Source organism: Lathyrus oleraceus, chromosome 2, assembly GCF_024323335.1.
Source record: "Lathyrus oleraceus cultivar Zhongwan6 chromosome 2, CAAS_Psat_ZW6_1.0, whole genome shotgun sequence".
NCBI classification, from domain to species: Eukaryota; Viridiplantae; Streptophyta; class Magnoliopsida; order Fabales; family Fabaceae; genus Lathyrus; species Lathyrus oleraceus.
The window spans coordinates 18,123,612-18,149,278 of record NC_066580.1 but is presented as its reverse complement, the minus strand read 5'-3'; the positions used below and the strand labels follow the sequence as shown (position 1 = coordinate 18,149,278).

The window sequence follows — 25,667 nt, the reverse complement described above, 5'->3', positions numbered from 1 at the left end:
CTCTTCATCTCCTCCCATTTCTTAAATTTCAAATCTCCCCCCCTTTCAAAATCCTCTTTGCTTGTGATTTCTAAATTTAGACTTTATTACAAATTTAAACGTTGGTCTTATGCCATTGCATTTTTGAACTTTTTTTCTTAAATCAAACTTGTAAATGAACTTAACCATATTTACTTAAAATTTCAAAAGACAAAAATAACTAACACTCATTCAAACTCTTTTAGGCCTTTTGTGCCTCTTTTAAACTTAATTTTTGATTAAAAGCAATCCACTCATTTTGAAATTGATACCACAAACTACGATAATCTCCACACTCTATTTATTGCAAACATCATTTTATACCAAAACACATACACACATAAAAAAGGGCTCCCTAGGAGTACCTATGACACTTTGGATGCTAACACCTTCCCTCTGTGTAACCAACCCCCTTACTTGTAATCTCTAGCATTTTATTAGTTTTGATTTGAAAACTTATTATCTTTGGGTTTTGTTCGTACTTTTCCCTTTTTCTTTGGAAACAATAAAAGCGCGATGACGACTCTGGTTTTATTAACGTTAAGTTTATCCATAGCTTAACGGTCATGAATTTACCACTACAGGTATGACTGAAAAGAATTTGAATAAATGATTAATATGAACTTGTGTGTTTCTATGGATTCTCTTGAAAGTTGGAAAAGGCGATCAATAATCTCTTGTGGAAGTTTTCTTCAGAGAAGTGGCCTTGGAAGTAGTTCGTCCATTAGTTGTTAAATTCCACTATCAAATAGAAGGACAGTTAAAAGTAGAAAGTGGGCAATTCGAGGACTTGTTGACGAGTGAACGCCAAGAAGTCTCTATATTCTTGAGTAGTAAATTTCCTTTTTGACCAGAAAATGTCATCTTTTGCGGAGGGAGTCATGCCACTAGATTGGGCTGAGAGCTAATAAAGCCGAAGTCAGCAGTTTCAGTTTCAATACGAGTGGATAAGAGTGTCGAAGTTAAGAAGGCTGCCCGAACGGAGTTCGATATTGCAGTTGCGGAGGGAGTCATGCCAAGAAACCTATTTCGAAACCAGGTCCGGCCTACACATTTATCCACAAAGGGGGTCATGGTCGAAATGAAGGTTGTCGAATCGAGGAACATGTTAATGTACTTCATAAAGGTTATTCATGAGTGAGTATCATATGGAGTGGTTAGGGCAAGTCTAATGCCTTCGATGTTCATACACTCATTCTCTTCCATCAAAGCTTTTGAACTGATTATGTGTAGCTTTTGTTCGAATGTAGCATTTAATCAGAGTTGTAAAAGACACAAAGGGTCATAGAGAATATATGACTTGTCTATCTCAGGAACATGTTTCAACTTAAAAGAAGCATTTTAAATTGATTTATATAGATTGGCTAAAAGTAGCTTTCTTAGAGAATTTGTTTGACCCTCTTGAAGTTGGATTGCTAGAGGGACGTATTTATTAGCTATTTGTAGGGAGATCCATAAGAAAAATAGTAGGAGAGCCAAAGGGTCAAGAAAGTGATATGTTCTTGGTCGGAGACCCTTTTCAGTTTTCTTATTATGGTGGTCGATGATGTAATTTTTGAAGCTAAAGCATTTGGAGATGAACTCATTGTCGGTTTCTATTATGGGGGTGAAAGTTTCACCCGTAGGTTTAAGTCTCGTGATAGCCTTTATGTCGAATAAAGTCATCGTAAGCATTCCACAAGGGAATTGAAATGTGTTTGTAGAACCTTCCTAGAAGAAGATCGATGCAAGTAACATGGCAGGGTTATACCTAAGGCTAGTTCTAGATATTTGAATCACATCGAAGATGCCTAGTTTCTCCCATTGGTTTTTTCTCTTAAGTTGGACTTTGTCAAGCCAAGCAATGTACTCTTTGTTTTGAGTAGGGGGAGCGGATCGAAAGACATGCATGAGTATTTCCATAAAGGACATGACGAGAGAGCGTTCTTCAAACGCAAAAGGCATCATAACAGGATAACATGGGGATAATTTTTTTACTTCCTTAGGTTGTGACTTAGCCGTCGAAAACGGTTCTAAGAGTGCTAAAAGTTTATCAGAAAGGGCAAAAGGGATGAGTATCTGTTTCTGCCAGATGTCAATTTTTTCTTTAGCCACTAGCGGTTCAGGTACAAAATCTCTTCCTTGGTCATCTTCTAATTTGGTACCTCAGATTTTTGACACAAACATTAATTATAAAGATGTGATAATGAGTTTATTGCCAAAAGTCGAAGTGGTCAGCTACGACCATGAAGATCTCGACGAATTTGATTTGTCGAGAAATAGTATCAACTTTGGTCGAATTGCAGTCAGTCAAAGACCAGGGAGTTTATTGGTTTTAGGACCTAATGAAATTAAGAGTAGCCAAAATATTTATTTTCCAAGAAATCGAATAAGGTGTAAGTGGATAAGATCAGACAGTTATTTGAGGACACGTGAGAGCCTATCTAAGACGAAGGTTGCATGGAAACGAAGACGTGACATATTTTGCTTAATCGACATTTGTAAAAGGTTAACTTAGGACTAGTATATAAGTAAGAATTCACTTATATTTTAGGAGTCCACAATTGTCCACAAATTCTATAAAACTCAAAGCATCAGTGTGTTTGTGAGAAAATAGTTAAGAATGTATGTATATCCGTTTCATTTTTTATAAATTAAGTCTTTATTTTCAGTTATTTACTGCATTGAATTTTATTTCAATTATATTTTATTTCTTTTATGTTTTGAATTTAGTGTCAAAATATGTTTCAAATCTTTGATATTCACACAATATATCCTGAGATATTTTCGAGTTTATCCCTTAAGTGAAATCAAACTTGTTTTGTTTATCAAATTTCATAGTAAACACCATGCAAGAACTAAACACATTGAGTTCAACATCCACTTTGTACGTTAAAAGGTAGCCTCAAACAAGCTTGTCATTCAACATATTCCTGGTACATTACAAGTTGCTGATGCGCTCACAAAGTCCTTGTCTCGTACATTTTTTTATGACTTCAAATCCAAACTCAAAGTTGTTTTCTTGGTCCAACTATGAACTTGTGAGAGGATATTAGAGTAGTATATAAAAGTATGTAAAGTTAGTTAAAATATTAGTTGCACCAGCTAAGAAAATTAGTTATATAAACACTAACTAACTTTCACATTTTTCAACTAACTTAAGAAAACTTCAAATTATATATATATATATATATATATATAAAGCTTCCCTCAATATAACAATACCATGAAGATCACATACAAAGTTTATGGTACTACTCTCTCTCAATCTTCATAATCAACAGTGTTCATTCTTATTATTATGAAAGTCAAATGTTAAAACAATATAAATTGAATCATTTGTAATAGCCGAAATTTTAAATTTAGGATTATTTTTTTAAAAATCATTGAAAGTTATAGATTTTTTAAAAATATCATACCTTTTATTTTAATAAGATCCAGAATTAGTGAACCGAACAAATTAAACCGATTTAATCTATCCTTATGAAACCACTTTGTATTTCAATTAAAATTGAATATAACATTTATATTTATGACTTGGATCAATTTTAACATCCTATTTCAATTAAATCCTTAAATTATTAAGTTTGTTTTACTAAAATGATTTAAAAACAAATTACCAAAGGTTTATATTTGTTTAGTAAATAAAACACAGTTCCAAACAACAAAATCCCTATAAAAACCACAACAAGATGCAACATAAACCCTAAACTTTAGATTTCAAATCGAGCAACACCTTTTTTTCCATTGATCAATGGAAGACAATCATGATCAAACATCCCACACCCTTCCCTCTTGCCAACACGATTTCCCAAACTCAGCAACCATGTGCCATAAATGCATGCAATCAAAAACCGACATCACATTAGGGTTACCCAACAAACTCAAACTAGTACGTTGCCCCCAATGCAATTGCTACTTACACCTCTCTAAAATATGGGTCAATCTACAATCAAAATCAACATTGCTTCTATCATTGTGCATGATAAAGTTGAAAACCAATATCAGTTCCAATAAACTGAGGCTTCGCGGTGCTGAAATCATTACATCTCAATCCAATTCAAATATTACCAAAACTAGGGTTTATGTTCAGAAAGAGGATATCAATGGAGAAATTCTTCAACAATCTTATGTTGTTGAGTTTCTTCATGACAACCGCATCTGTGAACCTTGTAGTAGGGTTCAGGCTAATCCTAATCAATGGGTTTATATTGTGCAATTAAGGAAACATGATTCTCATGCGCATAATTATTTGCATTTGAAAAATTTTATTTTGAAGGATGGTGTTGCTGCTAATGCTCTCAGAATCAATAAGCTGAAACACGGTACTGATTACACTTTCGCTAAAGAAGTTTGTGCTAGGAAGTTAGTTGATTTTATCAAGGGAATAAATCCTGTGAGTGTTTGTGAGAGTAAGGGACTTATTTCTCATGATAAGAAGAGTAGTTATGACAGTTTTGGATACACTTTTTTCGTTCAAGTTTGTTCAATTTGCTGTGAGGATTTGATTTTCCTGCCTCCTTCTGTTGCTTCGCGTTTCGGAAATATCGGTCCTATTATGATTTGTAGCAAACTTACTAACATTCTTGGTTTGTTTGATCCATTAACCTCGAAGCTGTGTTGTTTAGATGGTGATATGTATTGGAGGGATTGCTTCAAGTCTTTGCTCTCTAGGAAAGATTTAGTGGAATATGTTGTACTCAATATCGGTAAGGTTTATTTCGAGGTTACTATTAATGGTAAGAAATTCGGTTTAGCTGATGCTGAGGTTGCTCGTGTGAAAGATTTGGGAAAGAATGAGAAGAGATTTAAGATCAAGACTCATCTGGGTAATGTTTTGATAAGGGGTGACCATGCTGTTGGTTATGACTTGTTTGAGGCTAGCTCTAGTTGTAGTGATAGTGAGATTGAATTGAAGGAGCAGCACATAGGAGATGGTGTGATTTTAATCAAGTTATCTGAAGAGAAACTTTGCCAGAAGAGACCTGCAGAGCGTCCGCCGTACTTAAAAGATTTAGAAGAAATCACTAATGAGGTGCATGGCATGTCACTAGGCGGTAAAGAACCAACTTTGGAAGAGAAGCTGGGTGGTCTTAATCTGAGTGGCGAGGACTCTAAGGAGAAGAAGAAGTCGAGGATCGAATAAACAAAAGTAATTTCTATCCTGATATAGAGTTTAAAACACAGTTTTAAGGACAAAGGTGTTGGATTTTCTGAGATATTTATGAACTGATCAGAGTCGTTTTAAGTTTTTGTGTTTTGCAATAACTTTTTATATCCGTCGCTTGAGTTTAGGAAATTTGCTTCTTCTATGTTTTCTTCATACTCATTGAAAGCTACTAATCCTATAAGTCTTATTTCTTCTCATTTTCTGCATTTACTGTTCCATTCGTGTAGTATCATTGTTCTTCTTTATGTTACTATCATCTAAATTGCAACTAATGTTGTCACAGGCTTCAGTATTGTGTAGGGCACTTTATAAAGGTTGTTTATGATGTGCCCTTTTTATTGGCTAATTATTGTATCATTTTTTTTCAATGTTTCCATACTTATAGAATGATCTTGTTGTTTTTGAGACTATTCTCTTCTCTTGGTTGGTTTCAAACCTAATCTTCATACTGGTTCAAACCAGTATCAGGTATATGGAGTGATGATTGTTACATATGAAAACCAACCAATAGCAAAAACATCAACCAGAAGTTATTTTTTCTTGTAAATTTGTGTTGCACTCTAATTTTCTTTTTTCCTCCAATAGTAAAATTTAAAATTATTAATGTTCTAATTCCTCAATTTCTTTACACTCAAATTGTAAAAATAGAGATGATGAATGTTAATTCTGTGTATGTGACGTTTAAAGTTCATATAAACATGCAAAGCAAAATTTATCATCAACTTATATGGTTTATATGGTTTATGGGATGATATTTGTTGTGATTCATCAACTTATAGGGGTTAGGATTTGATATATTAGTTACTTAGAGTACATATAACTTTGTATATAAATACATGTATATTGTAATTAAGTTTTTTATAGCTTTCATAACATTTAATAATAACAATCCTTATTCTTCATTCTTTCTTTTTTTCTTTCCTCATTAAACGTGTCTCCCGCACTAACAAATTGGTATCTAGAGTTCTAGTTAATTTCTTTATCACGTTTTCAAGAGTTATACGTCGGTGATCGTGTTTTCGGATCATGGATTGTTAATCGCATTTTGTTGCAAAGATGAATGGTAACAATGACATTCTGAATTCTCTTCTAATTCTTGACGGCAAGAATTGGATCCGATTGAGAAAACAGTTGCAATCTCTGTATAACTTTCATGAAACTCTAGAAGTGGTTACTAATGGCGTTCCTGAGCTTGCTGAGAACACAACTGATGCTCAAAAAGTTGCAAACAAAGAGGCCAAGAAGACATACTGCAAGGCTGTGTTTTATATTCAATTGGTGGTAGATGCGACGAACTTTGATAAGATTTCTCATGCAAAATCTTGTCCATCTCATGAAAGGTTGTGGTGGAACTCTAACTGATAAGATGATAATTGAGAATGTAATGCGTACGTTGACCTCTCACTTTGATCATATTATTTTAGCCATTCAAGAATCCAACAATCTTGAAACTATAAAAATGGAAGATTTGGTTGGTTTGTTTGAGGCACATGAGATGAGGATCGTCGAAGGAAAGATGTTCAAGATTCGATACAAGCTCTACAGGCTCAGACGTGGAAGAAATATGGTGATTCCAACAAGTTCAAGGGAAAAGGAGACAAGACTCAGAACAAGAAGTCTTGGTCGAACCCTCAAAAGTATAAGGTCGATGATAGGGCTTTTGAATCCTCGAAAGGAGTGTTGGTAGACGACATGAACAAGTCGGACCCGGTCTTATGAGAGTGTCGACAAATGACGTGAACAAGTTGGACTCTGTCTCATGAGAGTGTTGACAGACTACATGAACGATCACACGCAACAGTTACATGGTAGCTTCATGATTGCATGAGAGTTACAAAAAATAATGGAGGAAACATTACATGATAGTAAAAGTGAGTGACAGGCGTTATCAACACCATTTAAACATGAGATTCAAATGGACACTTCTTAAATGACCCTTGGAGGTGTGATAGGTATAAAAAGACTTCCCATTGAGGAAGAAATAAAAGACAAAAAAGATACCATACATACAGTACGATTGTAATCTCACCTGACTCGCCTCAGAGAGATTAATCAGATAATATTTATCAGGAACAAGTTTTCTTGAAAAGGGTCACCGTCCACTAAATTAATGGTGGACAGTTGAATCCCTATTTCCAAGGGAGTCGTGGGTCAGTTATTGACTTTGACGTTCTTTTTGTCCAAGAAGAGTCTTATCTCACGTTTCCCACGTAGAGGTGATGGGAAGCCACGAGGTAAGACGATACCTCCCTTTGGGCGATATTTTATCGTCATCTCCTCTAATGCGGTCTAAGGATATCTTCTTAGACAAGGCCTTTTACAAATATAACATTACATCATCTATATATATAGATTTAGACGATGACAAATGTTTTGATTCAACGATGTATTTATGTGGTTAATAATATTTCTTTTTGTATTCTTGAATTAATATTAATGATGTCAAATGGGTACATTTTCATACATTTCAATATATGTTTCAGTTTTCCAAAATTTTCTTAATTTTTGTTTTTTATAGCATGTTGTATTTTTTAAACAGGTTATATGTGAATAGTGCGGGGTGAATCCGGAAATACATATTCCAACGCACCCAAAATGTTTAAAAAAAAATACTAATTGGGGTTTATTCGAAAATGAATTTTCGAACTCACCATAATTTCACAAATTTAATTAAACTAAACATAGTGTATCCACTAAATTTGGTAGCACAAACACACAAAGAACATACACAACGTCTCAGTACGCATATCTCGCTTTTGTCTACTTCAATCGTGGAAAGCCTCCTCTTCAGTTTAGGTTCTCATAGATCACCCGTCTTGTCGATCTAAAATAAAAAAGAGACTATGTATTCAGAAAATCGAAGAGTTGTGAAACTTTATTATCGTTCGTTCTCTATTGACAACGATGTAAAGATACAGTTCAACGAGATTGAATTGAAGACAAATGCAAATTTATCTATTATGTGGAGTACATTTCACTGTTACAAAACAAAAAGTCCGATCGAGCTGGATGCGAATATTGCGAGATCGATCGAAAATATTTTGAAAATATTGAAACGTCCTACTTGATGCTGATTTGTATTGTTCGATTTACGTTAATGATTATCTATGTAAATTATTTTTTTATGTATGTCATATCAATTAACGATGTTAATTTATCTCTGTTTCTACGTCTATTTCGTTTATGCATTTGTTCATGGTTCAATGGATTCCAAAAATATTATTATGTAAGATATGCAAATATGCATTCTTAGATTATTTTTTGTTATAAAATTGAGGTTTAACTCAATTACAAATAAATTTTATGTGAATGGGACGAAGGTATATTTTTGATTTTCAAAAATAATTTTAATTTATCATTATAATGAAAAAACTAAAAAAATTCTTAGGATGGGAAGAACAATCTCTTATATACAAAATGGGTGTTCGTGGTTCATGAACTGCACTGAACCAAATCACATTTATAGTTCAGTTCAGTTTATAATAATCATTTTACAAAAAATGCAGTTAATTGCTAAAATGGTTTCAATTCAGTTTAAAACTAGTTTATAACCGGTTTGTATTTATAAACTAGTTTATAATGAGTTTGCAATTATAAACCAATTTTATAATTTGAACTCTTTTAAAATCAATTTTTTTAATTTCATAAAAAATAATTAATTTAAAAAAAAAGAATATTTGAAAATATTTATTTTTAAAAAAAAACTTTTATTTATAAAAATTAATTAAAATTTTTATTTTTTTGAAAAAAAAAATCTGAATAGATATTTTTAAAATTTCATGCAAAAAAAATTAAAAAAATATTTTAATTTTAAATTTTCGGGGAAAAAAATCCAGAATAACTTTTTTTTGAATTTTATTTTTGGAAAAAAAAAATATTTTTATATTTCAAAAATTTTGGGAAAAAAACAAAAATTATTTATTCTGAAATTTTTATTTTTCAAAAAGAAAATAATTTTTTCAGAATTTTTTTATTTCAAAAAACAATAATTTTTTATTTTTCTAAAAAATATTTTTTTTATTTCAAATTAAATTATATTTTTTAATGAATAAAAAAAACTATTTTCAGAAAAAAATTATTTTTTATTTTATGGAATACAAAATATTTTATTTTCAGATTTTTTTTATAATTTTATTTTTAATTTTCAATAAAATATTTTTTACTTTTTATAATTATAAATATTTTTAATTTCTATTTTTTTTCACTCTCAATAATTTTTCTTTTTTTCATTAAAAAAAATTATAACTAAAACAGTTTATAAAAGAAAACTGGTTATGAACCGGTTTTAAACTGAATTATAATTGGTTAATTTAAATGGTTCAGTTCATTAACCATTCAAGTGGTTTAGTTATTTTATAGTGCAATGCAATTCAGTTTTGTAATATAATTTGGTTAACCATATTTTTGCACACCCCATACAATGTCCAATACGCCGGATCCAAAAACATAGGGCCTGTTTTCTTATTTAATTTTTCTTAATTTTTCTTAATTTTCTTATTTTTCTTCCAGTAGTACTAGTACGCTCTAAAGGATGTGATAGTAGAATTATACAAGATTGCATGATTAATTAGTTGTGTTATCTGACATTTTTCAGTACTAGACTTATATTTGTTTATTATTTTATATTATTAATATTTATTTGAATAATAATTTTATTTTAAATATGATAATTATTTTAATTAATAAATAATAATTGAAGTATATGATTGGTCTTTTATCTTTTATATATATATATATATATATAAAATTAAATTAAAATTTTTAATATAAAATGCTGTCCCCTTTTATATCTTCATGCTCACCGGTTTTTTGATAGACCGGGACCGATTAGGTGACCGGTCTTATCTATTCGAACCAAACCGGTTTAATTTCATCATATAAAAGCGACAATCTCTTTATTTTATTGTTTTGACCAAAACATTTATAAAATTTCCTTCCCTTGATTGTTGCCAGATTGCAAGCCTGATTTGATTTCCCCACACGCTTCATTCATGTCAGAATATTTGTTATTAATTAGCTGTTTTTTCAATTAATAAAAAATTAAAATACCTTTTTTGTTAATTAATTAATTATTCACGTTCCTACTACATAAGACAAAAAAAGACAAGAACAAGACATTTATGTATATTTTACTTTTTTTCAAAATTGTCTTTTAATCCAATTCAACGTTTTGAAGCCATTTCATACAACTCTTCCATCACTGAACCATAATCAACTCACGCGTTGAAGATACCAATTTCCTTTTCAAACCTAGATCAGCATTTGCTTTCATTTTGTGAATTTCGATTTTTTTTTTGTTTCACCTATGTTTGTGTTTCGGTGTTTGGTTTCTTTTTCATTGCTGTACTACAATGGCGGTGTGGTTATGGCTTCAACTGAGAGCAGTAGCGGTTCGAAAAACCTTGATCAGACACCAACATGGGCTGTTGCTTGTGTCTGCACTATTTTCATCTTGATTTCGATTGTTCTTGAGAAGAGTCTTCACAAAATTGGAATGGTATTGTAATTGGTATTTCAATTTCAAACATTTTTTTTTTCTTTTCAATCGTAGTTGTTATCAGTGTTTATCTGATTTTGAAATTCACAATCCCTTTTCTGGTTCAATTGTTTCAATAAAAATTGTCTTTTGCTGTAATGTGCATTGGTTTGTCTTTCATTTTGTTGATTCTATGATAAAAATTCAATTTTTTTTATTGTTTTGTTGAAAATTGTGATATAATTAGTGAAATTGTAGTTTTTTTTTTTTAAAATTTAAATTGAAGGGTTGTTTTGGTTATTGAGTTTATTAATGAATCATGTGTGTTTTGGATTTTCTCAGTGGCTGGGAGAAAGACAGAAGAGGGCTTTGCTTGAAGCTCTGGAAAAGGTCAAAGCAGGTAAAATTTTAGTCAACGGATTAATAGTTATGAAATTATGATTTATGAAGTGCAGTACTTCAGATTAAAGACGAGGTCAGTGTCGGTTAGCTAGATTCGTTGTCGACGTGTGAGTGTCGTGTCTGGTGTGTGTCGGTCCTTCATAATTCAAAGCAATTTGAATGTATTTTGACTCATCTTGAGTTAATTTTCTTTTCTTTTTATTGTTTTTCTCTTCGGATTTAGGTGAAAAAATAATGATTATAATAATTTTAATGATTTCTCTTATGTTTCTCTAATCAATCTTAAATTTGTTTTGATTTTTTTGTTGTTGCAGAATTGATGATTTTAGGCTTCATTTCATTGCTTTTGACTTTTGGGCAAACCTTCATTGTTAAAATATGTATTCCTGCAAATGTTTCACACACATTCTTGCCATGTTCATATGATAGTACCCAACATGCAAGTGACGAAGCGGAACATCATAGGAAGCTTCTCTTTTATGAACGCAGATATTTATCGGAAGATGCTACTCCTGTCCAATGCAAGGAGGTAACTATGTTGCCATTATTTATTTATCGGTCTCGTTTCAAATACAAATCCTCTATAGCTTCTATTTTCTCTTGTCAATTTAATTTATCTTATTTCTTTCATCGCAATATCAAAGGTTCGTTTTGCTTGTTTGTTATAGGGTAAAGAACCCCTTATATCTGCCAACGGATTGCACCAGATACACATTCTCATATTCTTCTTAGCGGTCCTTCATGTTCTATATAGTGCGGTCACAATGCTTCTCGGGAGACTAAAGGTCCGCGCGTCTTTCTTATTCCGTTGGTTATTGAAAGCACATGGATTTTTTTATCAGCACACGTAGATACGAGGATTTTTTTGGTGATTGAGGATTTTTTTATGTAGATACGAGGATGGAAGGCATGGGAGGCGGAGACATCGTCTCATGGATATGAGTTCGCTACTGGTATGACTATGACGTTCAACGATGTATTTAACTGTTTTTCTTTTTTGATTACAAAATAATTCTATTTTCAAATGCTTCTGCATGCAATTTCATGACTTGTTGTGTACTCATCACGCAGATCCTTCAAGATTTCGGCTTACACACGAAACATCATTTGTTCGACAACATGCCACTTTTTGGACAAAAAATCCCATCTTCTTTATTATAGTAAGACCAAACTTTACAATATGCAATTTTTTTTCACTTCTATTAGCTTGAGATTGGAATCGTAATCGTAAATGCATGTAAAACTTGTTAACGAAAAAGAAAAATGACACTTTAGTTATTTTACTATATTCGATATAGCTCGAGAAAACATATAACCATATCTTCCCTTTTGTCAATTTCAGAGTTGCTTCTTTAGACAGTTTTATAGATCCGTTGATAAGGCTGACTATTTGACTCTGCGCAACGGATTTATCGCTGTGAGTCCTACTCCATAAGATACCTTTTTAATGTTCAGATTCACGTTCGTTTCATAACAGTGCGTCGTGCGTGTAGGTTCACCTGTCGCCAGGAAGTAAATTTAACTTCCAAAAGTATATCAAAAGATCCTTAGAGGATGACTTCAAGGTAGTTGTCGGAGTCAGGTAACATCTTCACACCACGCATTTGAAACATTATTTTCTTATCTTTTCGGCGATAGTTTGCTTGTGACATACACGCTAAGTGTTTTGTGTTGTTGTCGACAGTCCGGTCCTTTGGGCATCGTTTGTTGTTTTCCTTCTCCTAAATGTTAATGGTAAGCAACTTGTTAACTTTTTCCTCCGTCGATTCCATCGATATTACTCTTCTGCGTTTGAATATTGATTTGGTTAACTCTTTATTTTTCAGGATGGCATGCTATAGTTTGGGCATCCTTGATTCCTGTTGTTGTAAGTATTATGTTCTCCGTTTAAAGCTTGCTTCCGATTCACAATTTGAATCTTATTTCGATAACCATGGTTCAAAATTCAAATTAATACTATACAAATCGTTTAATCGGCTGAAGATAATTTTGGCGGTTGGAACAAAACTTCAAGCTACATTGACAAAGATGGCTATTGAAATCACAGAAAGACACGCAGTTATCCAAGGGATTCCTCTTGTTCAAGGCTCCGACAAATATTTCTGGTTCGGTCGGCCTCAATTACTTCTCCATCTTATCCATTTTTCCCTGTTTCAGGTATTCAATTTGGTAAATCCAGTTAGTACAAATTTTTTTATAAATGTTATTTACGGTATTTGATGGATACGCGATTATACAAGTAGGACGGTTTTCTAGTTCAATCGTTGTACTAATGAGAGAAAAGTATTTTCGGGGTGTTTCTCGATTTTTGATTGTTAACCTTTGTAACTAATTGATGCTTTTCTCTTGCAGAATGCCTTTCAAATAACATATATCTTGTGGATATGGGTACATAACCATCCTTACACCGATAATATCGTCTTTTTATACTTTATGTAGATTATGGTAAACGGCTAACCGATGATTTCTTAATTTGCAGTACTCTTTTGGGCGGGAAAATTGTTTCCATGCGGATCAAAGTATTGCGATAGTCAAAGTAGTCTTAGGGTAAGTTTGATCTGAAATTCTCTTTCGTCAAAGTAGCGTTCGCTTAATCGATTAACTCTCGTGTTCGTTTTGAAGGGTTGGGGTGCTATGCCTTTGCAGTTACATAACTCTTCCATTATATGCTCTTGTTACTCAGGTACTACTCGATTTCGTTTTCACGAGTTTCTATTGATCATCGGTGTCACTCTTTTTCTTCGATTGAATTTATACTTGCAAGTTATTAAGATTTCAAGGTTGGTGAAACATTTGCAGATGGGATCAAGAATGAAAAAATCAATATTTGATGAACAAACATCGAAAGCCTTAAAAAAATGGCACAATACTGTGAAAAAGAAGCACGGACACAAACATGGAAAGTCGAGTGTGCGAACCATGGACGGAAGCACCACTGATTCAACAGTGCACTCTATTAGCCCCACGCTACACCGTTACAAAACCACCGGTCACTCAACTCGCGTCGTTTCAGCCTATGATGATGAGCGAGATGATTACCATTCTGATATTGAGTTGTCTCCAACGTCACCACGATCAAATTTGCTGGCAGTAAGAGTAGATCAGGTTGAGCAAGACGCAAAAGAAAACGAACACCAAACTATCATAGAAACCATTGAACGACAACACCAAACTATCGTAGAAACTATTGAACAAAAACCGACGATAAGAGGTAGCATTTCATTTGTCAAGCCCGATCATTCGGAAAAAAGTGCGAATTAAATAGGAATCACAAGTTAGCTTGCTGATATATATCTTTAGAGATTTAGAAAGTTTTGTACATTCTTTTTCTTATAGAACAGTTTTCTGCATTGGAAACTTTCCCCTTTGCTCTAAATCACGCTTATAGTTAAATCCTTGTTATGATTAAGCTTTAATTCTACTTTTACTGATTTAAGTATAGAGGTTGTGTGATTAGAAGAGAAAAGAATGAAATGCTACTAATACTGAAAATCAATCAAATTTATCTATTTGACTTTATATTTCATGATACAAGTTCAATATCACATAGAGTTTAAGTTCACTTTGATTGTATCAATGAAAAAAATTACATTCCTTAAAGTTAATGTTTTATTGTCTGCAACTATAATGATTTTCTTACATTATCAGTGAATGGTTCATAATGATTTTCGTAAATATCCTAAGATTCAATTTTAATTCCTAAAAAAGTTATCTTCAAATAATAGTTTTCTTAAAGTTTTCCGCCCACAATTTTAGTTTCTGCCGTCTATTTTCTGACGTTGCATGCCATATCACTTAAGTTTTCCGTCCACAATTTTAGTTTCTTCCGTCTATTTTCTGACGTTGCATGCCATATCACTTAAATTCGACCGTAAAAATGTTTTAGATTGTGGGGGTTTTAAACCTCCTTAAAACAAACAAGTTTTAAACCTCCCTAAAACAAACATAAACACACAAGTATATTCTTTTCCTTCACTTTTGCTCACGAGCTTCCATCACCTGTAACTATCTTGCCATCACCGCAACTCTATTGTGGTCGATTTATCTTATAACCACCATGAGTGTGTCCTCCACTTGTTGATATCGCCGCCACCATCTCTGGCTCGCTTTCTTGCTTTTATATCTATCTAACTCTGTGATTCTAAAACTAGTACAAGACATTCTTTCTGCGTTAAAAAAACAATTGTTCAAGGGGCTTCATTAATTTTTTTTATAATATTGTACTCAAATTTTGTTTTTGAGTTTTTGTGTTAACATGTGTAAACTAATTATAACTTCAAGTCATAAGTGTAAATCCCTGTTTTGCCCATCACAATCAATTTTTTACAATGCTTAAATATTTTTTAAGACTTGTTTTAAAATTTGATACTTAAAGTGCACAACTTCTGATTAAAATGATAAGAAATGATCAAAATCAAGACTATAGAGCAATTTAGTAAAACAAGGTTTGAATAGGATTGATGACAGTAAAATGGTTTCAGCTACATATTATTTGCTCAACTGAAGCACCAAATGATATTCTAAACTAGAAAACAAAACACAAAAAAGAAACAATTGAAAGAAAAATGTTCAAATGCATGAGATCACCCGAAAAGAATCATTCTTTGCAGCATTCTTCATATTGTAGACACAAGAATCTAATGCACTCATTATATTGGTCTTCCTTAAATATTCCTCATCTTCCGGCTTGAAACTATATATTTAATGCAAAAAAAAAAAACATACACAAATACAAATTCACTTATGTTACTTTAATCAATATGAAGGGTTTTATAATAGTAATATTAACCAATACTAAGGTTTTTATTTAAATCATCCTCGCAAAACTGATTTGTAAGGTGAAAAAAGGCATTTTAGATAAACTCTTTTTAAATTCTATTTCTAATCAATATGGACTTTGAGATCTTTCCAATAAAATTTATCGGCAAAAACACAAAAAAAAAAGTTTATTGTTCTGTCTAGAAATATTAAAAGAAAAAGAAGTTCATGAACTATTGTTGACATTATAAACACAACCAACAATATCAATTCAATTGGATAAGCAAAACCTAAACTGAAATTCAATTAAAAATTGAATGTAGTTGTTTTAAAACAACCATGTACTTGAAAAGATTGAGCTCATAAGTGTGTTGGGATAACTTGTAAACAAGGTAATGAATATAAAAAGGATAGATGAAATTAGAGAGGGTTAGAATGAAATTAGAGTGAAGAAATAATTGTTTTCAATTGATCTACTTTTGTTTTTACAAACATGTGTTACATCATTTATGTAGGAGCATACTAGTTACCAACTAACTTTTAGTTAGTAGGAATATTCAAAGTTAGTAGTAACCACATATTTAACTAATGATCACATGTAAAACTAGTAATAACCACAAGTGAATTACCACACAAAACTCCTCCGGATTCATGTTGCATAATCTTCTTATTTCCATTAGTTCCTTTAGACCATCAAATCTTGCTCTCTTCAATGAATCGGTTAAAATATTTGCAAGTTACAACTTTGGTTTGCAATATTCAATATCTAATCTATCTTTGGTTACATGATCTCTAAGAAAATGATATTTTCTTTCGATGTGTTTACTTCTCCCATGGTTCAATGGATGATTGGCCAAATTTATTGTTGATTTATTGTCTATCAACAACTTGATCTTCACAATCTTACTTAATTTCAATTTTTCTAATAGCATCTTCATCAATAATGCATATGAGGCTACAAAATAATCCGCTTCATAAGATGATAGTTGTGTTATCTCTTGTTTCTTTTAGCTTTATGAGATTGGAACTTCTCCGATCATGAACAAATAACTAGATGTAATTTTTCTGTCATCTTGATCTCCTCCCCAATCCGAGTCAGAAAAGCCATATTCATTAGCTTCTCTTCTAGAATTATTCTAAATTGGCATGATTACTTCATTGTCCATCGTGCCTTTAATGTATCTAAGGATCCTTTTAGCTGATAGAAGACGACATGTTATTGCCTTCTCCATGAATCTTCTCACCAAGCCAACACTTTGGCAAATGTCAGGCCTAATATTGAATACATATCTTAGTGATCCTATGATTTACTTGTACAAATTTGCATATACAAGCTCATCATTTGTATCCTTCTTCAACTTTATACCTATTTCCATGGGAGTGATTGCAGAGTTGCAATTACGTAATCATATTGAATTTCTTCAATGTCTTATGCATATTTCTTCTGGCGTTAGAAAACACCAAACTTTTTGCTCACAAATTTCATTCATAGGAAATAGGCCAAGTTTCTAGATCTGACATTTAAAACTCATTCTTCATGATAAATTTGAACTTTGCAAATTCAATCTCATTTGAACACGTGACCAATAAATCATCCACATAGAGGCATAATATGGTTTGATCTTGCTCATTGGAGCCTTTCACATACACTCCATGTTCGGATGTGCACTTTATTGAATCATAACTTTCTTAGAAATCTGTCAATTCGTTTGTTCCATGCTCTAGGTGTTTGCCTTAATTCATATAATGTCTTTATTAGCTTGTACACCTTCTCTTGGTGGTTTCTTGACATAAACTTCTTTCTCTAGTAGTCCATTAAGAAAAGATGATTTCACTGAAGTTGCATGTCTATAATACATCAAGGGCGAGAACCCCAATACAATTTTTTTGCTTTTCATTTCGTTATTATCGTTTATTGAGTCTCCTCTTCAATTGCACATCTTTGGATTAAATTTTGAATCCATTATTTTTAGCATGCATAATTTAATTATTTGTATTTGAGTATGATCGTTATGGTTTAACTCATTTGGTCAATTTAATGGAACAAGAATCATATTTGGTGTTGGTTCAAGTTATGTGGGAAGTGAAATCTCAAACTATTATGAAAAACTTGAAAAATTGAGATTTATTGTGGGTGATTCGAATCACTCACAAACTATGACTAAAATCAAATCAAATAGAGGAGAACATGAAATTTTTGGTGTTTGTGACTCGAATCACAGTTTACACATGATTCGAATGCAACACTGTGACTCGAATTACAAGTTGCACATGATTCAAATCACACAAGTCTTGTTAGCCACTGTCCAATTTGAATCGAATCACACTTTCTACACGACTCAAATCACAAAGTTTTTTTCTCATTTTTTTCTGTTTGGCCCTGTCCAAATTGATTCGAATCAGGATTTGTACATGACTCAAATCATGACCTTTCATGACTTGAATCATAGATACAACATGACTCGAATCAGAGATACAACATGACTCGAATAACAGAAAATGAGTCACTTTTCTTTATGTTGATCTTGTTCTACTCTACTTGCTCATCTGACTCAAGTCAACAAATGTTCTTGACCTGAATCTAACAACCATTTTCACCTATTTTTGTGCTTAATCTCCAACACACTTAAATTCATTTGTCATCTTATTTCATAACAATCAAGAACACAACAACAACAACAACTTCCAACTTTTGAAGACTAAAAAAATCCTGCATTCGAAATTTCTTTAATCTTTAACCTCTAGTTTGAATTCAGATCTTGATTATGAAAATTTGTAAGTGTTAAGGGGGACGTGTCTTAAAACTAAAATTTCTTGAAGAATTGGTAAAGATTTTCAGGAGGCTTGCAATATTGAGATTGTTGTGACTGGTGGTGACAAATTCTAGTGAAAAGGTAGGAGTTCTTCTCAATTTTCGGATAGTTCATCGCTCAAGAAATCGGAGGGATCAAGGGTGATTGCCACACATGAAGACTTGGAGCAGATTGGTGAAGTTGAAAGGTTCAAGAAGTGAGAATTGAGTAAAGGTTTTGTTGAGAGTTCAGTATGAAGGTCGTGTACAAGTTAAGATTCAGATAAAAGATTTATTTTTCTCTTCACTATTATGAATTAATGATTGTATGAACTCGCGTAGTATTTGCCAAAACATATTCGAAGAACTACTTTCAATGGTAAACCATTGGAGAGTGGAGTAGGCTCTTTCGAAGATGATAGAGCCAACTCGCTATACATCCCGATGTACTCTTTATTTCTCTCTCTCTCTCTCTCTCTCTCACACACACACACACACACACGTTCTCTCTCTCTCTCTCTCTCTCTATATATATATATATATATATATATATATATATATATATATATATGTATGTATCTCTCTCTCTCTCTCATTTTAATTTTTGTAGGCGATTGCGTGTTTAAATAATCGTTTCTTAGTGTAATTTATCATTAATTCCTGTTGGTAGAGATTTATTACGTACGTGTAGGTTTTTTTAGAATCAGAGACTATTTATGTTTTAGTGCTGATTAAATTCTAAAAATGGTGGTGTTAGAATCTTATAGCAATTGTTATTTTGTAAGGGACACATCTCGTGTAAATTGCAAGTGTGAATTCAATATAGTATGTAACTTTTTGTATTATTGTTTTTTTAACAATCTAAGGATAATTGTGAATTGTACGTACAATTATATTTGTGATTACTTCCAAAATAAGCATAACATCTATATTTTTGGAAATCATTTTATGCAACGTAAAATCTGATTTTTTATTTTAAAAGTCGATCAAGTTTTTTCAAAAGGTTCTATTCACCCTTCTCTAGATTGTTTCTCTACTCCATATTCCTACCCAACATCCACATCCAACTGATGTATCTTCTAACCTTTATATTATGCAATTTCCATATAATTCTTATGGTTTCAAGTCTAGAAACTGGTGTATATATGTCATTAAAATCATTTTCAGACCTTTGAAGAAAATCCTTTGCTACTAGCCTTGTTTTCTACCTGGCTATCTCACCATTTGGTCTGAGCTTCAGCTTGTAAACACACTTTACATATATGGTTCTCTTTCCTTTTTTTTAATCTTTCATGGCTTGCTTGAGGTTAGTTGACTCACATTCACCCATCAATTCTTCTTCAATCAAGTCATTGCTTTCCCGAGTTTGTGCCATTTCATCATTTTGCATTATATTGTTTGAAACTTTCAACCATTTTCATCCTTTGCTCTCATAAAACTGCACATCTCTAATTATCATCACCTTATTCTTATTTGGTAGGAATTATTTGCATGCACCTGTTGAGTGATAGCCAATTAGAACCATAGATTGACTTCTATCATCTAGTTTGTTTCTAAGTTTCTCAGGTACATGCATGTAGCATAGTGAGTACAAAATATTGAAGTGTCCAACACTTGGTTTCAAGTCTGCCCAGGCTCCATAGGGTGTTTTTCCCCAGCTTCTTTTTTGGATATCTATTGATGGTGTGGACTGCAGTTGAGGGTTTTGTAACACTCCAATTTTATTAATTATTTTATTTTGAATTATTGGTGATTTATGGTGATTTTCGGTGTTTTATTTAATTATAATTGTGTGCAATTTAGTTAGTTATTATGGTTTAACTAAATTAATAAGTGTTAGAGGATATATGGTTAGCATTGTGGAGTGTAAGGAGAAAAATATATTAAATCTAGAATATTAATATTTTAATATTTAAATAATAGTAATTGATTTGACTTATTTAATTATAATGAGAAAATAGAGATTTTGGGTAAAAATGGAAAATTATGAGAAGTGGAAGGGAGGAAGGAGTAAGAGGGATAATAGTTGGGTCATAATTTTAATTCTAGAAAGATTATCCTAATGATATAAGTTAAGAGCTTAACCTAAGTTTAGGAGAGTTTTGGATCAGTACTTAGAAAATTGGAAAAATGGAGAAAGAGGCAAGGGAAAATAGAGAGAAGGCTAGGAGTTAAGGAAGAATGATCAATAAAACCTGAATTTTACGAAAGTGCTGCTAGGAATTAAGGTAAGGGGTGATATGTGCTTCTCTAATGGGTGTTAAAACATGATGGATAGAGTGGAGGTACCCTTAACCTCTCATAGGATTTGTTCTTCCTTTGAGTGATAAAGAATTTGATGAATAACATGATTTCAGTTCTGTTTTTATGCTATGATTACTTGCAAATTCGTGTACTTTATTTGGGGTAGTTGTTTTGTATGCTATGTGTTCATAAACATGAGCTTTGTTACGAGATTAGGATTTTTAAAGTATGAAAAATTATGGTTTTTTAAGTTAAATTAGTGTAATAACATGTTATATTAATAGGAATTAACATACTTTTCTATGGTTATCATGTGATACAATTTTATGGACGTTTGGAATCGAATTTGGGAAGGTTTTGGAGGCTATGCAGTGCATAATCGCGTTTTTGGGTTCTGTTAGCTTTGTCGGCCGAGCCCCAGGTGAGCTGGTCTCGCTGAGTCTTTGTCAGGCGAGGACAGGGTGTTTCTCTACAGACTTGCCTCACCCCCAGTGCGCCGGGCAAGCATGACAGCATAAAGTTGCTATTTGAAACTCAAATCGTCGTAAATTGAGTTTCAGAACTCAGATTGAGACGAGCTTTAAAGCATTGCAAAGCTAACACAATTTACCATCAAATAAAATTAGTTTCAGTGGCTAATTTTGTCTTGATAGCATGAATAGTTGATGAAATTTCTGCGTAATTGTTAATGTTATCTTGTGATGATGTTATGATGCTGAGAATGTTAATTACAATTAGTTAACAATGTAAATGTTAAATACTGATGATGTTATCATAGTGGTTTGGTTATAATACCTTTGTGTGTAATATGATTATATGTGTCTATAAGGAATTATTAAGCATGAATAATTATGGTGATTGTTAATGATGTTACATATTTAATTAGACATATGTTATGTTTATGTTGATTATGTTGTTGGTGGCATACACAGTCAGAAGATGGGCCATTGTGTATGTGTTGTTGTTGCATACTGAGAGTCCATGCATTCATGTTTTCGGAACTTCAGTTATTTTTGGTGAGCCTCGATCCTATATTGATGATCAGGTGCGAGTAGCTAATTCCTATTATAGGGGATTAATGAGACGTTACCTATGGTGATAGTTGATATTTGATATGCTTCAGTTCCAAGAGGGAATTGGATCCTATGGTGGGGATTAGGGAGCAAAATAAACCTGAGTGTTCATATTTGGTACCACATGCATAACGAGTCAGTGTTGAGTACATTGCTTAAGTGTTGCATTTGTATTGATGGTTGTTGATGTGTTATTGGATGAGAATACTTAATATGTTGGTAATGATTGGGTAATGTGTATGTTGTTTTTATGTGATAATCTACTCCCGTTTATTTTCACCGTTAATTATTGAAGTGTATTCTCGACCCTTTTGTTTGAATGTTGCGTTTACATGAGCATCGTGCAAATACTCAGAAGTAGCATGGTTGAAGTAAATGGAAGATAGCTCTTAGAGTGGCTTCCATTAGTTTTCTGTTTTATTAGTAGGGTCTTGCTCTGATCATGTAACATCGGGTTGGGAACATTTTCTTTCACTTATTTTATTTTGTTGGAGTTACTTTTTATGTTTTGTTGAGATCTCAAAGTTGTTATGAATTGAATAATATAACTCCTTTTGTTGTGTTATGAAGGTTGAGGTTTATGAGACTAAATGTCACGAGTTTCAATATTATGTTTATTTGATTTAATAATGATTCCGCTATGATGATACCCTAAGTGAAGGTGAGCATGTGATGACAGGTTCTGAGTTGTTATGTTATAACCCTGTTACGGAGCAGGCTATGTTCGATTATGCGTGACACCCTGAATGGTTGCATTTTGTTTAACTAAATTCCATATTAAATTGTATGTATGGTTTAGGGTGTTACAAAGTGGTACCATAACAGGTCGATCTGTCTAAATAGATTTTTGTAATGCTGTTTGTTCCCTAGTACACGATATGTGTGTGAAAAACTGTCATTGCTCATTCGTTTTTCTTACCGCTTGTCTGCAGGAGCGGGATTGAAACAAGTGGGCGAGGAGCTTATGCTTCTCTAAGATGTTTATGGTGTGGAGAGTTGGTTCATCGTGCCGTTATTTACAAGAGTGCAAGTTTTTGGAAGTCACTGTCATTTCCAGAGTTTGATGCAAGTGATGAGTGCGGTGTCAATGTATCCATATAGAATGTCTGCTTCAAAATTGGGTGAACTGAAGAAACAATTGGAAGAATTACTTGAGAAGAATTTTGTTCGACCAAGTGTTTCTCCGTGGGATGCGCCAGTGTTGCTAGTGAAGAAGAAAAATGACAATATGAGGTTGTATGTTGACTATATGCAACTGAATAAAGTTACTATCAAGAATAGATATCCTCTTCTGAGAATCGAAGATCTGATGGATCAATTAGTAGGTGCTTGTGTGTTTAGTAAGATATATTTGAGGTATGGTTATCATCAAATTCAAGTGAAACCAAGGGACATTTCGAAGACTGCTTTCAGAACGAGGTATAGTCATTATGAGTATACAACAATTCCGTTTAAACTATCGAATGCACCAAATGTATTTATGGAGTAGATGAATAGGATTTTCCATCCTTACCTAGATCAATTTGTTGTGGTGTTCATCTATGACATCTTGATATATTATAAATCGAAGGAAGAACATGGGAAGCATTTGGAAGTTGTATTGCAGGTGTTGAGAGAGAAGAAGATGTATGTGAAGTTATCTAAGTGTGAGTCTGGTTGAAGGACGTGAGTTTCCTTGGTCACATGATTTCTAGTGGTGGTATCGCAATTGATCTGTCAAAAGTCTATGTTGTGTTACAGTGGGAGACTTCAAAGTCTGTTATGGAGATCAAAAGTTTTCTGGGCTTGGCTGGTTATTACAGGAGGTTCGTCGAAGGTTTTTCAAGATTAGCATGGCCTTTGACCCAGTTGACTCGGAAGGGTCAAGGTTATGTTTGGGATGTGAAATATGAAGAAAGTTTCCGAGAACTCAAGAAGCAGTTGATGGCTGCTCTAGTGTTGATTTTGCTAAATCCAAGTGAGTCTTTTGTGGTGTATTATGAAGCGTCAGAGATGGGTTTAAGTGGTGTGCTGATGCAGAATGGTCAGGTTGTGGCTTATGCCTCTCGACATCTAAAAATTCATGAAAGGAATTATCCTACGCATGATCTGGAGTTAGCAGTTGTAGTTTTTATGTTGAAATTCGAAGACATTATCTTTTTGGTTCTAGATTTGAGGTGTTCAGTGATCACAAGAGCTTGAGGCACCTATTCAATCAAAAGGAATTGAACAATAGGTAACGAAGATGGCATGAACTTCTGAAGAATTATTATTTTGGCTTAAGTTACCATCCTGGTAAGACTAATGTAAGTAGCTGATACGTTGAGTAGGAAGTCGTTTCACATGTCGATGCTTATGGTTAGAGAGTTGGAATTGATTGAGCAATTTAGAGATATGAGTTTAGTATGTGAAAAGACTCCTATCAATGTGAAGTTGGGTATGTTGAAACTGGCCAGTGGTATTCTTGATGAGATCAGAGAAGGACATAAGGCCTACTTGGGATTGATTGAACGTTTAGTGTTGATCAATCAAGGTGAAGGTGGTGACTTCAGAATTGACGAGAATGATGTGATGAGGTTCAGAGACAGGGTTTATGTACAAGATGTATCCGAGCTTAAGAAGAGTATTCTTGAGGAAGGTCATAAAAGGGGGTTGGGAATTCATCCAGGTGACACTAAAATGTACCAACACTTGAAGAAATTATTTTGGTGGCTAGGAATGAAGAAGGAAGTAGCTGAGTTTGTGTATGCTTGTTTGACTTGTCAAAAGTCAAAGATTGAACATCGGAAATCGTTGGGTCTGATGCAACAGTTGAATATTCCACAGTGGAAATGGGATAACATTTACATGTATTTTGTGACAAGTTTGTCGAAGACTTCAAAGGGATACAATTCAATTTGGGTGATTATGGATAGGTTGACCAAATCGGCTCATTTTATACCGCTGAGGATCAATTATATCTTGCAGAAGCTGGCTGAATTATATATTGATGATATTTTGAAACGGCATGGTATTCCTTCAAGTATTGTATCAGATAGAGATCCGAGATTTACATCGAGGTTTTGGGAGAGTTTGTAAGTTGCTTTGGGGACTAAGCTGAAGTTGAGTTATGCTTATCATCCGCAGACTAACAGCAAAATAGAGAGGACTATCCAGTCTTTGGAGGATTTACTAAGCACTTGTGTACTATAACAAGAAGGTGTTTGGGATACCTACTTGTCGTTGATTGAGTTTACCTTCAACAACAATTTCCATGCTAGTATCAGAATGTCACCGTATGAGGCATTGTATGGTAGGAGGTGTAGAACTCCTTTGTATTTGTATGAGTCAGACGAGAGTGTTGTGCTCGGATATGAGATTGTTTAGGAGATGACCAAGAAGATCAAGATGGTCCAAAAGGAGATGAAAGCGTCCCAGAGTCGTCAGAAAAGTTACCATTACAATAGGAGGAAAGCATTTGAGTTTCAGGAGGGAGAACATGTGTTTTTTAGGGTTATGACGGCAAATGGCGTTGGTCGAGATTTGAGGTCTCGAAAGCTCATGCCATATTTTATTGATCCATACCAGATTTTGTAGAGGATAGGAGAGGTGGCCTATCACATTGCTTTTCCTCTACCACTTGCTAATATTGATGATGTGTTTCATGTGTCTCAGTTGAGGAGATACATTCTGGATCCATCTCATGTGATCCAGGTGGATGATGTGCAGGTGAGGGATAGCCTGACTGTAGAGGCATCACCCATACGGGTAGAGGATCGAGAGGTGAAGGAGTTGCAA

At 33.2% G+C, this 25,667-nt stretch overlaps 2 protein-coding genes across 2 annotated transcripts; both read left to right on the top strand.

Moving 5' to 3' along the window:
- Positions 1-3,979: 3,979 nt before the first annotated feature.
- LOC127121677 (uncharacterized) lies at positions 3,980-5,143 on the top strand. The gene has a single exon (XM_051052130.1). It carries the CDS (start codon positions 3,980-3,982, stop codon positions 5,141-5,143), a length of 1,164 nt encoding a protein of 387 aa, XP_050908087.1.
- A 5,146-nt stretch (positions 5,144-10,289) lies between these two features.
- Positions 10,290-14,564, top strand: LOC127117734 (MLO-like protein 10). The gene is made up of 15 exons (XM_051047840.1): positions 10,290-10,664; positions 10,986-11,043; positions 11,360-11,574; positions 11,714-11,830; positions 11,938-11,998; positions 12,117-12,205; positions 12,388-12,462; positions 12,539-12,627; positions 12,730-12,779; positions 12,872-12,912; positions 13,029-13,202; positions 13,398-13,433; positions 13,525-13,592; positions 13,668-13,728; positions 13,845-14,564. Exons 1-15 carry the CDS (start codon positions 10,473-10,475, stop codon positions 14,304-14,306), a joined length of 1,788 nt encoding a protein of 595 aa, XP_050903797.1. The 5' UTR covers positions 10,290-10,472; the 3' UTR covers positions 14,307-14,564.
- Positions 14,565-25,667: the final 11,103 nt, after the last annotated feature.